Raw genomic sequence first — 15,933 nt, 5'->3', positions numbered from 1 at the left:
CCCGTCACCACAGACCTCTCGACTCTTGGTGTAGGCGAGATACAGGTGTGTGTGACATGCGGGAACAGGTGTATGCACTTCTGGATGTGCAAGCCTTTGACATTAGGTGACTTCCTCAACTGCTTTCTTACTCCAGATGTGTGCACCACCTTGTGCATCTGGCTTAGGTGGGTGCTAGGGAATTGAACCTTGGTCCTCAGGCTTCGCAGGCAAGTGCCTTAACTGCTAAGCCGTCTCTCCAGCACCCTGTTTTAAAAAATAAATTTTGTAGCCGGGCGTGATGGCACACGCCTTTAATCCCAGCACTCGGGAGGCAGAGGTAGGAGGATCACCATGAGCTCGAGGCCACCCTGAGACTCCATAGTGAATTCCAAGTCAGTCTGGAGTAGAGAGAGATCCTACCTCGAAAAGCCAATAAATAAATAAAAGAATGAATGAATTTTGTGAGCAGAGTAAGAGAAAAAGGCCTCTCTCAGCCCCAAGTTTTCTGCTGTACAGGACTGCTACGGTCTCATGGGAAGCAGACTGATTTTCTTCCGTCATTCCTCCTCAGCACATATCAAATTAATACATCTTTGGGTTGGATGGTGTTAGGCAAGCATATCCATCTCATCAATAAGCAAACTTGCTCTTGTTTTTAATAAATGGTAAAAATATATTCAAAATAATTATTTGAAAATAAATTTCTTTGATATCAGTAAATTGTCATTAGTTACACCTCTTCAACACACCTATACACTGCAATACTCAGGGTTGGGTAAACATTTCATGGGCGAAAAGGATCGAGAACGGAGAAAGTTCAAGCCCTATGCTGGCGGCAGGAGGTGTGCCAGGGCATCTCCAGCGTGCGGCTGTCCAGGCGCTCGCTGTCCATATTCCTCTGAGGACCTCAGCAACGCACTAGCTCTCCAAGCTCAACTTGAACAGAACCCTCTCTGGTCTGCTGGTGCCCTTGTAATGTAGACGGGGTAAACAGACATTTCTTCCTATCTCGCCAGGAAAGGCACAAGATGGTGTGTGTGTGTGTGTGTGTGTGCCCAGATAGGTACTCAGGTCCAGAATATAACCTTACTAATCTGTTTTCAATAAGCATGTCAATTTGGTGAGGGAAGGAAGTGAGCAACGGCTCACACGGAGGAAAAGCATGCCAGCACTATGAGGCAAGAATGTGCCAGAGGGCACCACCGGGCAGGAGCCTCACTCAGCTCTGCTTCCCTGGCCTTTATTGAAAATGCAGGTGAGCAAGCTCAGGATCCTGACAGCAGCCCCCCAGAGGGGACCCCCACTGTCAGGCTGGGTGAAGAGGGGGAGATGGGTGTGTTGCAGCCTGGCCACACTGGGGAGCCCTCTGCTGGCAGGGAGGACCAGCACTGGTCAGTTTCTAAGATATCTGGTAGAAAAATAGACATCTTGTTGACAGCCACGTTGAGGCTTGTGGGTGAGAGCAGCATCCTGGGGCTGTTTTGGGGAGACCAGACCCCACCCTGAAGGTTCTCAGCCTCCATTCAGCCTGGCTGCTGGAAGCCTTGCTCCTGGCGCCGCCCACGAAGGACGCGCTCGCCACGTGCTACGAGAGCAGCTGCAGCACCTGCCGGAGGCGCAGCGCCTTCCCCGGGGCGTCGGCCTCCTTGAGCTCCTGCATCAGGGCTTCGGCCTTCTGCACGGTCAGCGCGCGGGCACTGCCCTTCAGCCCCTCCAGGTAGGCCAGCAGGGTGGAGAAGTGCTCATCAGGAACCTGGAGGAAGAGGGAAGTGTCAGGACAGCCTGGGAGACCAAGGCTCTGGGGACCCTGAGTGGTGGGTAGGCAGGCAAGGTGCCCACAGCAGCAGGTGACTTGAGTTACCCCGTGCCTGTTGGGGCATCCAGCCCACAGTGTCCTCATGCCAAGGCTTCTGGTCAGAGGCGTGTGCAAAGGCTCTCAGGAAACCATTCTGCTGCTCGGATAAGGATAGCAGGTGGGGACGCAGGGGAAGAGACCCTCCTGTGCTATGGTCATTTCCTTCCCAATCTCAGACACTACTGGGTGTTGAAGAGGCTGGCATTCACTGTGCCCTCCTGAAATGCCACCAAGCCAATAACGAATAGAATGTTTCAAAGAGCTAGGACAAAAAGAATGGGCTGGGCTGGAGAGATGGCTTAGCGGTTAAGCGCTTGCCTGTGAAGCCTAAGGACCCCGGTTCGAGGCTCGGTTCCCCAGGTCCCACGTTAGCCAGATGCACAAGGGGGCGCACGCGTCTGGAGTTCGTTTGCAGTGGCTGGAGGCCCTGGCGCGTCCATTCCCTCTCTCTCTCCAACAAAAATTAAAAAAAAAAAAAAGGAATGGGCTAAGAGGTACAGTGACATTCTTAGGGCTGAAGCCCACGTAAAAGGAAGCTGGGGTGGGCTGGGGAGATGGCTCAGTGGTTAAAAGCACTTGTTTGCAAAGCTTGCCAGCCTGGGTTTAATTCCTTAGTCACCCATGTAAATCCAGACAGGCATTCAGTGGCAAGATACCCTGGTGTGCTCATACATGCATATCTACAAACACACACACACACAAACACACACACACACACGGCACATTTTTTAAAAAAGGTAGCTGGGAGGCATCATGTGGGCACCTTCCAGGCCATCTCAAGGCAAGTGGTCACAGTGGTGTGGTCAGCAGATGGGTGGCATGGGACAGGTCAGAACAAACCTCCAGTCAACTTGCTTGTGGCAGAGTCATGACAACTGACAAAAGTGGGTGGAAGCAAATGTCCCCTGACTTTGTTCTTGTGTCAAGGGCTGTATGGGCCCCTCACCTGGGAGGCCCACCCACCATGCATGGATCCCGCTCCCCAGGGAGCTGCCAGCCGCGCACAGACCTTGTCCTTGTCGTACATGTTCAGCAAGAGCCACGTCTGCCTCGTCTTCTGGAATCTCCAGCTGTCCTGCTTCTGGGCCCACCTGAGAACCAAGACGGACAGCTCAGGGAGTAGGAGGATTGTGGGGGTTCTGTGCGTACCGGGCGCCCCTTTCCGTGTGAGACACAGGCTGTGGTGTCCTGGGGACCTTGGCGATAGGGGCTGCTAAGGGCAGCGTGGTGGTGGAGCCGGGCTCCGGCAGATGTGCCACCTCAGCACACTCACTGAGGCCCGTCAGCCCATCCGGGGCGCCTTTGTCCTGACATACTGTAAAGACTAGATAGCGGAGAGCCGTCTTCTTTGAGCTCTCCAATTCTGTGATTTTACCATTCTACATTTCTTGACTTTTTTTTTTGACACACAGTCTCATGTAGCACAGGCTGATCTTAGATGTCTCCTGTTCTTGCTACCTCAGCCTACAAAGTGCATTGGCAGAGGCCTGCTAACCCCTACTTCTGTGGGTGGAACCCAATCATGATTGGCACACAGCCTGCCCAGCTGTGCCCCCAGGGGGGGTGGGCCTCGCTGCCTTTCTGGAGCAGGGCCAACCTTCGATCCAGCTGAAGTGGGTGGGGAGGGGGGGGCCAGAAAAGCTGCCCAGAGGCCGAGTTCCAACGAAGCTGCTCTGTTCCTGCTGGCCAGAGTGGTTCAGGGAAGTGTCCTCCACCTTCCTGGGCACCTGTGTTTGCTGCTCAGCAGAGTTTGGGGTGCACCTGCAGGGCTTGGCACTCAGTAGCCACAGGTCACCTCCATCAGCGGAGGAGGCCAGGCGTGCCTGCCGGCAGCTCTGTGGACACGGGCTTGTCAGGGGCAGGCCGCCCTGACACCGTCGGAAGGCGGCCGGCTCAAGCCCGGCCCTGTTCCCGTGGAGAGAGAAGGGGCCCACCGCGCCTCGAGCCCAGGGAGCACTCCCCACGCCGGCGCCGCTCCTCCCCATGGCAGCTCTTACCCGCGCAGGTAGTCCAGGGCCAGCGCGGCGGCTGAGGGCCTGGCCGGTGGGGTCTGGACCTTGGCCGTCTGAGCAGCAGTGATGCCTGCCTCCCGCAGCCGTTTCTTCTCCTCTTTCTTCCGTTCCTTCTTCAGCTTTCTCTCCAGGACTCTCCTCTCCTCTGACGACAGCTCGGACACAGCTTCAGGCACCTTGCTGGCTGCCAAGGTCTGAAAGGCGAGGACCGGGCTTGTCAGGGTAGGGTGTGGCCACAGCCCCAGGACAGTGCCCTGCCAGTCCCTGTCCCCTTCATGGACCATCGGAGTGTCCACGGCCCAGGACTGGCCTGGCCCTCGTGCTTCAGCTGAAAGTGCTTCTGGAGAAGGAAGCTTATTCTGGCTGGACCTGACAGGTGTTAAATGGCCACAGTCCTGCCCTGCATTTGCCTGCTGTAGACCCTAGAGAGCAAGAACTAGTGGAAGGGGCTCCTAGAAAGCCTGTGGAGCTCCCCCTTTTAAAATTAGTTAATTTTTTATTTATGAGAGAAAGAATGGGCACACAAGGGCCTCTAGGCACCACAAACGAACTCCATACGCATGTGCCACCACGTACATCTGGCTTGCATGAGTTCTGGGGAGTCAAACCTGAGTCTTTAGGTTTCACAGGCAAGCGCTTACCGGCTAAGCCCCCTCTCCAGCCCCGGAGCCTGTGCTATTACCACATGCAGCCACCAGAGGGCAGCGGTCCTGCATACCCAGCATCTGCTCCTTTCTGGCAAGGGACTGGCTTCTGGCTGTGCCCAGGGGCAGGGCACCCTGGGGGCTGACTGAACCCACTGCAGGCTCCTCTAGGTGGAGACATCACAGAAGGGAGCTCTGCTATCACGGAGCCCTTGCCTCCTGAAGTGAAGCCCCTCCCCCCACTCTCCCCATTTAAGAGCCAGGAGCTGCCAGCAGGCATCCGCCCACTCTGTTCTTCCTGGAAAATGCAGAACCAGTGTTGACGCTGATGCACGGCACGCAGAATGGAATGGGTCAGGAGCCCTTCCAGGAAGAGTGAGCCATCCCCCCCTCGGGCCCAGGACAAAACAACTGAACTAAACAAACAGAGCAAAGGCCTCCTCTTCCCAGGAGAGACCCCTTGACCGACAGGCCGCCTGCAGGACATCCTGAATCTGCTAAAATAAAAGGGCACCCCCCCAAAGGCCCCAGGGGAGTACCCCCACGAACAGTTGGCACTGCCTGTGTCCCAAGGGACAAGTAAACTCTGGTTTCTTACTTGCAGGCAGACTGGGGAGAAGTTTGAGGGGGGGACCCAGGCCCTAGGGGAGTCAGGTCTCCCTGGCTACCAACTCCAAAAGCTCTGCCTGTGCTCACTGCCCAGACCCAGAAGCTGAGTGAGACCGAAATGCAGACACAGGGCTGGAAAGATTAAGGCATTTTCTGGCAAAGCCAAAGGACCCAGATTCGGTTCCTCGGTACCCACGTCAGGCTAGATGCACAAGGTGAGGGGCAGCATAAAAAGAGGGACAGAAGACCTGGCTGTGAGTTGTGTGAGGACACCGCATGGCCCTGTTGATGACCTGTTGCTGGATGTCTCTTGCAGGCCCCAGCTCAGGCACCCTTGCTGAGTGTCCTCTCTGCCTTCCTCCCGTGGGCCTGGCTCTCCTCGAGTTCTAAGCAAAGACAACATGCCTGAGGGAGGCCAGGAGCCCTCACAGCCTGCTCACAGCTCCTGTCCTGCCATGTCCCTGGGTGGAGGCACAGGGGTGACCAGGGCCCAGCTGTGTCCCGTGAGGACCCGAGAGGGATAGGACAGTCGTTCTGAGTCCGCTCAGAGTTTAAGTCTGACAGGGCATTGCAATCCACCCACCCCACACTGCTGCCTTGGGCTCAGGACCACAAGAGGTCTGGGGAAAGGCTGGGCAGAGCATCCACTGCAGCCTTAGGACTGGTGCCAGGCCAGAGCTTACTATGCCCTTCGAGGCTCTGAGAGTCCGGATGTCAACACCGCAGAGGGTTATACTGTCAACCCTGCGACATGAGGTGATGAGGCAGCCAGGGCCCTGCACAGTGCCCCAAGGCCAGGGCAGCCCTGGGCTGAGGCCGTGTGAGAAAGATGACGTACCCTTCCACGGGACCCTATGAGGGAGGCCATGTATATCCCGTATGAAGTCTACAGTGGGGGTCTCTAGCCATGGCCCTTCATGTAACTACTTCCCAACCTTGTCACTGTCCTGCTGTGCTGCATTAATTTCACTTGACAGGGTCCTGTGGGGTTCCATGTACTTGACGCAAGCCCAACACTTCACACAAGATCCCCAGGAAGCTGATTTGGGGGGCTGAGAGGCATTTGTGGTGGGAGGTGTGCCGAAGACACTGCTCTGTGGGGAGTCCTTGCGTGGATGCCTCGCAGGCGCCTCATCACCGTCAACAGCAGTCACTGGCACAGCCACACCGGGGGGCAGAGCCAGCAACCCCTAAGGGCACACACGTGTGGTTTTCCTCCCTCTGTCCATCAGCGTGTGTGGGGGGTGGTGAGTGCAGTTCAAGCTCCGTCTCGTAGTTATTTATCCATGGCCGCGTAACTGAATTAAGCACAGCGAACAGAAGTAGAGGTCAGGGGGATGTCTCACCCCACGGACTCACAGCACCAACCTCCCACCCTGCAACAGGGTGCTCACGGGGGGCTGAACAATCAGGCAGCTTTGTCTCAGGGATGGCGCCCTTCTCCCAGCCTCAGTCGCCGAGGCCAAGGAAGCCCGGTCTCTCAGAAGGTGGGCTGCGTCACCACTGATGCTCTCGGGGTCCCTGATACACCAAGGGAATGGGCGACATAGCAAACTCCTGTCTCAACCTAAGGCTGGGGACAGGGCTTAGCAGCATAGTACTCGCCTAGACTGCCAACGAGGGGCTGGGGCATGGCTCAGCGGAAGGGTCTAAAAGGCTAAGTGAGGAGGAAGGGGGTCTGTGCCCCTAAGATGATGGCAGCTCTTATCAACCCCCAGATATAGGGACTCTTAAGACGCTGGATCTGGGGACAGGTCCTAAGGGTTCCACTGGACCCTCTATAGCCAAAGACCCTGCCCTGACCTGTCTGTGGAAATGTGGGGTGGCAGTTATCTGGACTGACTCCAAAGGTGTTTTAAATTTTTTGGGAGGCTGGGCGTGGTGGTGCACATCTTTAATCCCAGCACTCGGGAGGCAGAGGTAGAGGATTGCTGTGAGTTCGAGGCCACCCTGACACTACATAGTGAATTCCAGGTCAGCCTGGGATACAGTGAGACCCTACCTCGGAACCCCCCCCCCCCCAAAAAAAACCAACTTTTTGGGCCAGGGTGCATGTCTGTAGCCAAGGCTGGCCTCCAACTCAAGGGGACCCTTTTGCCCCACGGCTGAAAAGCTGTGGTCATCCACTTCAGGCCACACTAATCCCAGGAATCTGGTCTGTGAAAACCACTTTTTGTGCCTGGTCCTATGAGCAGTGTCCCCAGGGAAAGGCAAACAGTGACCTCTCAGCCTGAGCCCGACCCAACACCTTCATGATCTCGGCATTAGGGTGTGCTCCGGAGTGTTTCTTTTTTTTCCATGTGCAGCATGTGTGTGGGATATGCATGCCTGTCACTCACCAGGCAATTCCTTGACAGTCTCTGAACACAGCCGTTTTCAAAAGCACCAGCAATTCTCCAGTCTCGGTGCCCTGCAGGACTGGGGTCCAGCATACCCAGCTGTTTGTGAGCCCTGGGGAAAGTAACTCAGGTAGTCTCAGGCCCCAAGGCTCCCCTCATGATTTCAGCAAGCACCCTTGCCCACTGACCATCTCCAAGTGCCTTTTTCTTCATGTGTGGTGCACACACGGGTGGCACCTACGTGCATGCGTGTTTGCATGTAGGTCCAAGTCAGGTGCCCGCTTACTTGTGTTGTCTCTCCTTGAAAGAGAGGTGGAATTTCTCCTCAACCTGGATCTGCTGTCCTTCAGCAAGTCTACATAATTCCCCAGAGACTGTGGTTGCAGACGTGAGTGGCCACGCCCATCTTTTTACACGGGTTCTGGGAGCTGCACCTGGCACTCTGAGAGGCCCTCAGGCTTGAGGAGCATGCACTCTTAACGGGCGCCGTCTCCCCAGCCCAGCTGCTCCCCGGCCCCCTCCACAGGGTCTTATCCTCCTACCTCAGCCTCCCGAGCGCTTGCCACCACACCTGGCACTACTACTTGGAGGAGGGCAGACAGAGAATGGTGTGCCAGGGCCTGTAGCCACTACACATGAACTCCAGATGCACGCACCACCTTGTGCATCTGGTTTATGTGGGTCCTTAGGCTTCTCAGGCAAGCGCCTTAACTGCAAAGCCATCTCTCTAGCCCTATATATAGTATATATACTAAAAAATTATTTTTTATTTGAAGCTAGCTGGGCGTGGTGACGCATGCCTTTAATCCCAGCACTCAGGAGGCAGAGGTAGGAGGATTGCAGTGAGTTTGAGGCCACCCTGAGAGTACAGAGTGAATTCCAGGTCAACCTGGGCTAGAGTGAGATCGTACCTTGAAAAAGAAAGAACAAACAAACAAACAAAAATATACGTATATATATATATATATTTATTTATTTGAGAAAAAGAGGCAGACAAGAATGGGTGTCCTAGAGCATCCACCACTACAAATGAACTCCAGACACATACACCACCTACGGCATCTAGTGGGTACTGTGGAATGAAACCCAGGTCCTTAGGCTTTGCAGACAAGCGCCTTAGCCATCTCCATCTCTCCAGCTGCTCCCCTTCAACTACTTTTTTTTTTTTTGAGGCAAACCCAACAGACTGACCCTTTTGTGTATGTGTGTGAGAGAGAGAGAGGGAGAGAGAATATGACAGGGCCTCCAGAAACTATAATGAACTCCAGATGCATGCACCATCTGTGCACATGTGTGACATTGGGCACTTGTGTCACCTTCTGTGTCTGGCTTATGTGGGATCTGAAAAGTCGAACATGGGTCCTTAGGCTTGGCAGGCAAGTGCCTTAAACGCTAAGCCATCTCTCCAGCCCCCAACCATTTTAAAATGATAGGTGATCAGGAGCCCTAGCCAAACCCCTGACTGCCATGAACACTGGATCTGAGGGGGGCTTCCAGGCTGGGTGCTATAGTGCACCTCAGCTTCAGGAATCCCACGGCCTCTGGTCCCTCTCTGGGGATCAACAGAAGCTCCGTGTTGGAGGCAAAGGACCCGCTGTCATTCCCAGAGCTCCCAAGGCCAAGTGGAGCTCTTCTTTCTTCACAGAGCTGAAGGGACAGCGCCACCCACAAGGCCGCAGTGCCAACCTGTGCCAGTGATGTGGGAGGCAATACCGTAGAGACATGAGTGCTAGGCCACGGGGTGCCCAACAATGATATACACAGCAGATTCAGCTGTGGCCATTACAGAGCACACATACCACCCCAAATCCCTTAAAAGAGTAGCTCTCCTCCCTCCCTCCTCAATGTTCGCTTAGCCCAAGACACCAGTAGCATCCAGGCCCTGCCCCACTACTGCAGACAAATGTAAGCGCCCTCCTGCCCTGGTGCTACGCAGGTCCGTGTTCAGACAGGGTCTCCCTCACACGCTGCCTCGAGAGCGCGTCTGCGGGCGGCGCTGGGGTGGACACCGGCTCTGTCGTCGAGGCGCTCACAGGCAGGCATACGTGAGCTCCTGGAGGACAGGGAGAGTGGCCACCCCGTCCAGTGTGGCAGCGTAGCGGTGGTCCGAACAGAGGAGGTCCTGTGGCAAGGGGTGACCCTCCCCAGGAACCCTTTCTCGCAATGACTTTTCCAAATACACAAAGCTGAGTGTACAGACGCCAGGGGCTACAGACTACTAATTAAAGCCAGTTTCTAAGAGCCCAGTGGTTCGGCACTTCTTTAGCACATCAGAAAAGACTGAGTGGCAGGCCGAAGGTTTCACCGGGAGAGGCAAGGACAGTGAGACATTTGTCCCTGGGTCCTGTCCTGAGCACTGCCCACTGCTGCAGTTATGACAGAAGAAATACCATGTGTCACTTGGTGGAGGGGGAGAGAAACAAAGATCTACTTCACCTAGTTTTTTATTTTTGGTTGTAGGGTCTCACTCCAGCTCAGGCTGACCTGGAATTCACTATGTAGCCTCAAGGTGGCCTAGAAATCAAGCAATTCTATCTCTGCCTCCCAAGAGAGGACAGGGATTAAAGGTGGGCACCACCACGCCCACCCAGCAGTCCATCTAATTTTAAACGTGACCTTGACCTGAGGCCCTCATCTTAAGGCTTCCCAGGTGCTCACTCCTCGGCTGTCTAGATGATCATGTCAGTCCTCTCTCGGCCTGCATCACTGCGTGCCCGCCTCACCCCTGGGCGCTCACCGTCAAGTGGAAGCACACAGACACGTGGAGAGACAGAAGTGCCAAGACGGCAGCAGAGGCTGCGGTGCCAGGGAGCTGGTGGCAGGGGAAGAAGTGGAACTATTGCCCACCAAGCTCAGGAGCGAGACCCAGAAGGCCAGCCCTTTGTCCCTCTGCCTGACGGAACAGGAACAGGTCCTACCCGCCCTTCCGCCTGCAGCCCAGGTCTGATGCCTGGGAAGGTGAGTTCACCCCTGAAGACCAGGCTTCCCACCTGAGCAGCCCCAAGGAAGGCTGAAGAAAGCAGAGCTGCCAGGCACTGGGGCACATGAACAAAACCAGCCCCTGCTGCGGGGAAGGAAGAACCCGCAGGGTTCTACCCAGGACACCTCCGGGCAGCAATGCACGCGGGGAATGAGCCCTGAAGGGCGGGGAGGTGGGAGGTCTGTCTGGACGTCTGCAATGAAGGAGGGAGACCCTCGTGGACAAAGGGGGCTGTGGACAGACTTTTTGCTTAGTCCAATAATCCAGAACCCCATGCACAGGAGGAAGGACAGGAAGTGGGCCAATTCTGCCATGACTGTTTAACTGGAACATTCACAGTCCAGGAAGAGGCAAGATGGCACATTTTGACCCCTGCACTGACTTGGAGACCACACTAGGTCCCTCCCCTCCAGCTGAGGCTGGAGTTTTGGCAGGAATCTGCCTTCCTCACACCAGTCCTGGGAGTCCTGAAGAGGTTGACTAAGCCCCCACTGGCCAGGAGCCCAAACCCCTTCCCTACAGCCTTACATTTTGCCCACTACCCAGAGATGGCTGTTCCCAGGCATGGGGCAGTACCTCTTGGTCCAAAAACCCCTGCCCCAGTGGGCTCTGACTAGACGTCAGGCCTTTGGGTGTGTCACAGAGCCCAGAGAAAGCCGTTTCTCCTGCTTCCGTGGTATGAATGCATGACTGGAGCACTCCACATGGTCGCGTGGCCCATGCAGAATGTCACAGCTTCGGCTTTTAGGAACAAGGGTAACAGCTCTTCCTGGGTGGTAAGACAGGTAAACGAGTCGGTTTGCTCAGCAGCTAAGCCCGTTTCCTTCCCAGCTACTAAAATGCATTTTTGTACCTTCCTCTCACTTGTGGAAACTATGGCAACTAGGAAACCGAAGCTGCAGTGTTTTTAAACTGGAAATGTGACCGCCAGGCCTCAGGCCAGCCAGGGCACAGGAGGAAGGGGCACAATACTAAGCACAGGAGCTATGACAACATTTAACATAGAAAAGATGCTCAACAGCCTGCAGGAGACTAGCTGACAATTGTTCCTAATTTGGCAGTGCTGATCTTGGCATTTTAATGCAGAGCTTTTGCAAAGTCCATGACAAAGTGCAGAGTCACTGGATGCATGCATGACCGACCGCCTCCACGGCCTCTCAGGGCACAGGAAGATGCTCGACTCTGCCAGCCGGCCTGGGGACCTGCTCCTCCTACCCAGCTCGAGGGAGGCACGGTGACGTGCTTGCTAAGTGTTTAAAGCTCTCACCGCGGAGCCCTTTCTTCTCCACCTTCACCCTAGACTTTAGCGGGTTCTCACGGCCCCTGGATTCTGCAGACAACGCACCTGAGCTGCAAGACCTTCGAGGGTCTGCAAAACACGCTTGCCCTTTAGGAGAGAAACGCAACACGTTACGGGCTTCCCGCAACAGCGGCCTGAACATTGCCAGGCTTCGCTAAAGGCTTAGGAAGACCGTCATCACGTGGGTCCTATTGTTAACGCGCAGTTTTCATTAAGCAGCTATTTCTGCGTTTTGTGCACCCGTGATCTAGCAGGATCACACGGCCGATTGGACGAGCCACTCGTGGCCAAGTAGTTCCGAAAGCCCACTGGCTTGCACCGCGAGGGCGCCTCGGGGACACGCGGCGGCGGGCGGGCCAGGACCCGGCTGCGAGGCCCCGAGGTAGGCGGTGGTGGCTGCTGCCCAGGCGACGGGGAGGTCACGCGGCCTCCGGGGACCTGCGGGCGGGGGCGGGGCGCAGTGGACGGGACGGACCGGGGCCCCCGCGCCATCCCAGGCCCGCGCACTGACCTCGGTCCCGGGCAGGCGGGCGTCCTCCGCGGGGCGGTCAGGACCCCGGGGCGCAACCCGCAGCCGACACCGACCCTCTCCGGTCCGCCGCGGCGGCCGTGCACGGCGCGTGTCCAGTCGCCGGCGCGGCTGGAACCAGATCCAGCCGGCTGCGCGATGACGCAAGCGCGCCTGCGCCCTCCGCTCGTGGGCGTGGCCTAGGCGCCGAGGTGGGCGTGGCCCCGCCGAGGCACGTGGTGCGCACCGCGGGGCTCCGGGCGAGGCCTGCGTGCGGGTGGCTGCAGCCCCTTGGGCGGGGGGCGTGCGCTGAAGACCGGGTGCTTCCCGCTTGGGGCCCCGCAATTCAAAGTTAGAACGAGCAAACCCGGCGTGGTGGTGCCCGCCTTTAATCCCAGCATTTAGGGGGAGAGGTAGGATCACCTGAGTACGAGGCCACCGAGACTATGTAGTGAATTCCGGGTCAGCCTGGGCTCGGGTGAGACCCTACCTCAAAGAAACAAAACCAACAGAAAACCAAGGAGACTACACATTAGGATGGCTAAAACCTAAAAGCGTTGAGAATGCCAAATGCTGGCCATAATGGGAAACAGGATGTCCCAGACACCCTGGAAGATACTGTAATAAAACTAACACAAAAGAAAAGGAAAGGAAGTATTAGAAAGTGTGGTGACCGAGGAACAAAGCTTGGGGCTGGGAAGGTGGCCCAGTGGGTGAAGCGCTCCTGGTGCAGGCATGAGAACCTCATTCGGAGCCCCGGCTTCTGCATAGAAGCTGGGCACGGTGACGCTCATCTGAAGTTCTAGTGCTGGGGAGCCAGAGGCAGGGCTTCCCTAGGACTAGCTAGCTGGTCTGGATAATCCAAGAGCTCTAGGTTCACAGAACGCGGGAAACAGACTGTGTCAAAGAACAAAGTGGACCGCAATTTACGAAGCCACCCCACATCAACCTCTGCCTCTGCACGCACACACAAACGTGCCAAGAAAAAACAAACAAACAAACCAAAATTTAACATCCACACAAACCCAGGATGTAACTGTTCATAGCACTTTTTTTTGCTTAGCTTTGAGACAAGGGCCGTAGTGGACCTCACTATATGCTTCCGACTGGCCTGGAAATCTCACAGATCTTTCTGCGGGCTTTACTGAAGTGAGTTACCATGTGGGTCCACCATTTCATTTTGTGATAAACTAGGACAAAGAGCAATGACCTACAGTTTGGTGGGTGGTTCAACCCTTTGCCCCTCTACAGCGAGGACTCAAAGGGCAGTGAGGACAATCATGAGGTGCAGCCAGGCTGAGTGAAGAAAGCCAGGCTTGCCGGCTATCAGGTGCTGGGCTCCATTCATAAAACACTCAAGGTGCGGAATCCAGAGTCAGGGAGCAGTGAGGGCTGTCAGGAAGCAAGGATGGCCAGTTCTGTCTGCACCATGGTTCTGGCAGGAGCTACATGCCACAGGAGGCACGTGGCACACAGACATAGCAACCAGCTCTGGTGTGGATACTGATAGTTAGGAAGACCAGCCTTCCTGTCAACAGGACACCCGGGGCTGAAAGACTGAAAATGTCAGGGCTGGATGTAGCCTTGGAGTAAGGTGCTTGTCTAGCATGGGAAAGGCCCTGGGTTCTATCCCCAGCACCAAACAAAAACCCAAGCTGTTTCCTCTGAAGCGGGAGAGGACACAATCAGGCTCTCTGGGTGAAATTCACTGGAGACTGTCTTTGGTGCGTAACAATCCAGTGTCACTACTGACCAGATCCAAGGACCTGCTTCAAGGATCATGCTTCAGAGCTCCTAGGCTTCTTAGGTGAGGAAGAGCATTCCAGTCCAGGTACCTACTTGTTCCCAGGGCATACGCAATGAACCCTGTGAAGGACTTGCTTACCATGTCGACTTTCAGTTTTGATAAAGGTCAGGACAGAGAAGATGCCCTCTCAGGGTACAGATCGCAGTGCTCTAGCTACTGTCCATGCTGAAAGCTCAGAGGGACACACCTCTTCTTCCTGGGGTACCACGGTGGGAGTTCAACACTAGTTACCTTTTCTTGTTTCATTTTGCAGGTAGGGCTCTAATCTTGTTTTGTTTTTTTTTTTTTTTTTTCCAAGGTGGGGTTTCGCTGTAGCTCAGGCTGACTGAATTCACTACGTAGTCTCAGGGTGGCCCTGGACTCATGGCGATCCTCCTACCTCTGCTTCCCAGGTGCTGAGATTAAAGACGTGCGCCACCACGCCTGGCTATGCCCCTTTTCTTGAATAAGCATCTTGCCTGTTTGCTCCATTAGTACAGCAGGCTAAGCTGGTAACAGGAAGAGTCCTAGGGAGTGACCAGGGCAGGGCCCACAGGGGCAGAGGTGATGGAGACAACAAGGGACAGCGGAAGGAGGGAGACAAGCTAAAGATAGAAAAGACTTTGTAGAACAAGCGATTCACTGGACAAGGTCCAGGTAGGTCAAAGGTCCCGGCACCTGAGGCCTGAGGGCTGTTACCACTGGCTGCTGCCACGGCTTTGGTGCTGGTGCCCCTAGCCTTGTAGCTCTTCCTCAGCAGCTGCCATGCCCACCCTCTCCCCACCCCCCAGCTCGCCTCTTATTGGGTCTATGCAGTATGTGGGGTGTCTCCCAGATGACTCCCTGAGTGACTGGCTGACCAACCTCTTTAGTAGCCTGAGAAAGACTTGCTTTAGTCACAGCAAAGCTGGCTTACAATTGAAAACTTCGTCTTTTGCACCACGATGCCTGGCAAGCCTTTTTAAAAAATATTTATTTTATTATATGTTTAACAGAGAAGGAGGGAGGGAGGGAGAGAATGGGCGCACCAGGGTCTCCAGCCACTGCAAAAGAACTCCAGATGCGTGCGCCCCCTTGTGCATCTGGCTAACATGGGTCCTGAGGAATCGAACCTGGGTCCTTTGGCTTTGCAGGCAAACGCCTTAACTGCTAAGCCATCCCTCCAGTCCCCCCCCCTTTTTTTTTAAAGAACAGCAATTAAAACAATATTTTTATTGGCCAGGCATAGTAGCACACCCCTTTAATCCCAGTACTTGGGAGGCTGAGGTAGGTGGATCACCATGAGTTGAGGCCAGCCTGAGACTACAGGTAAGTTCAGGTCAGCCTGGGCTAGAGTGAGACCCTGCCTCAAAAAAAACAACAACAACAATATATAGGGCTGGAGAGATGGCTTAGTGGTTAAGGTGCTTGCCTGCAAAGCCAAAGGACCCAGGTTGGATTCCCCAGGACCCACGTTAGCCAGATGAACAAGGGGGCGCATGCGTCTGGAGTTTGTTTGCAGTGGCTAGAAGCCCTGGCACGCCCATTCTCTCTCTCAAATAAGGAAAAATAAAATATTTTTAAGAAAACGTGTGTGTGTGTGTGTATGTGTTTGCATGAGAGAGAGACAGAGAGAGGGAGAGGGAGAGGGAGAGGGAGAGGGAGAGGGAGGGAAATTGATTGAGCGATTATGGGCACAACAGGGCCTACTGGTGTTGCAAACGAGCTCCAGACACTTGCACCGTTCTGTGCATCTGGCTTTACAAGTGGCAGCTTTAACCACTGGGTCACCTCTCCAGCCCTGAAAATGCAGACGTCGCTTAGCGCCAATCGCACCCCTTCCTCTTTAGTACTGGCCAGCAGTCTTTCTGCTAGGCCACCAGGAGAAGTACTCCCCCAGCGGCCTAGGTGGAAGTGATTACCAGGTCAGCCAGAGTTC

At 55.2% G+C, this 15,933-nt stretch overlaps 1 protein-coding gene across 1 annotated transcript in view; it reads right to left on the bottom strand.

The window, feature by feature from the left end:
* Nucleotides 1–1,206: 1,206 nt before the first annotated feature.
* Nucleotides 1,207–15,933, bottom strand: part of C2H7orf50 (chromosome 2 C7orf50 homolog) — a 121,780-nt gene continuing 107,053 nt past the window's right edge. Inside the window, exons 3-5 of the mRNA XM_045142829.1 lie at nt 3,835–4,043; nt 2,847–2,928; nt 1,207–1,735 (exon numbers count right to left, since the gene is read on the bottom strand). Coding sequence (XP_044998764.1) covers nt 1,568–1,735; nt 2,847–2,928; nt 3,835–4,043 — 459 coding nt within the window. The 3' untranslated portion in view covers nt 1,207–1,567. The remainder of the gene's footprint in view (nt 1,736–2,846; nt 2,929–3,834; nt 4,044–15,933) is intronic.

This window comes from Jaculus jaculus, chromosome 2 (assembly GCF_020740685.1).
Source record: "Jaculus jaculus isolate mJacJac1 chromosome 2, mJacJac1.mat.Y.cur, whole genome shotgun sequence".
NCBI classification, from domain to species: Eukaryota; Metazoa; Chordata; class Mammalia; order Rodentia; family Dipodidae; genus Jaculus; species Jaculus jaculus.
Note: the sequence above shows the minus strand (reverse complement) of the source record. Positions and strands in the feature narration are given on the sequence as shown.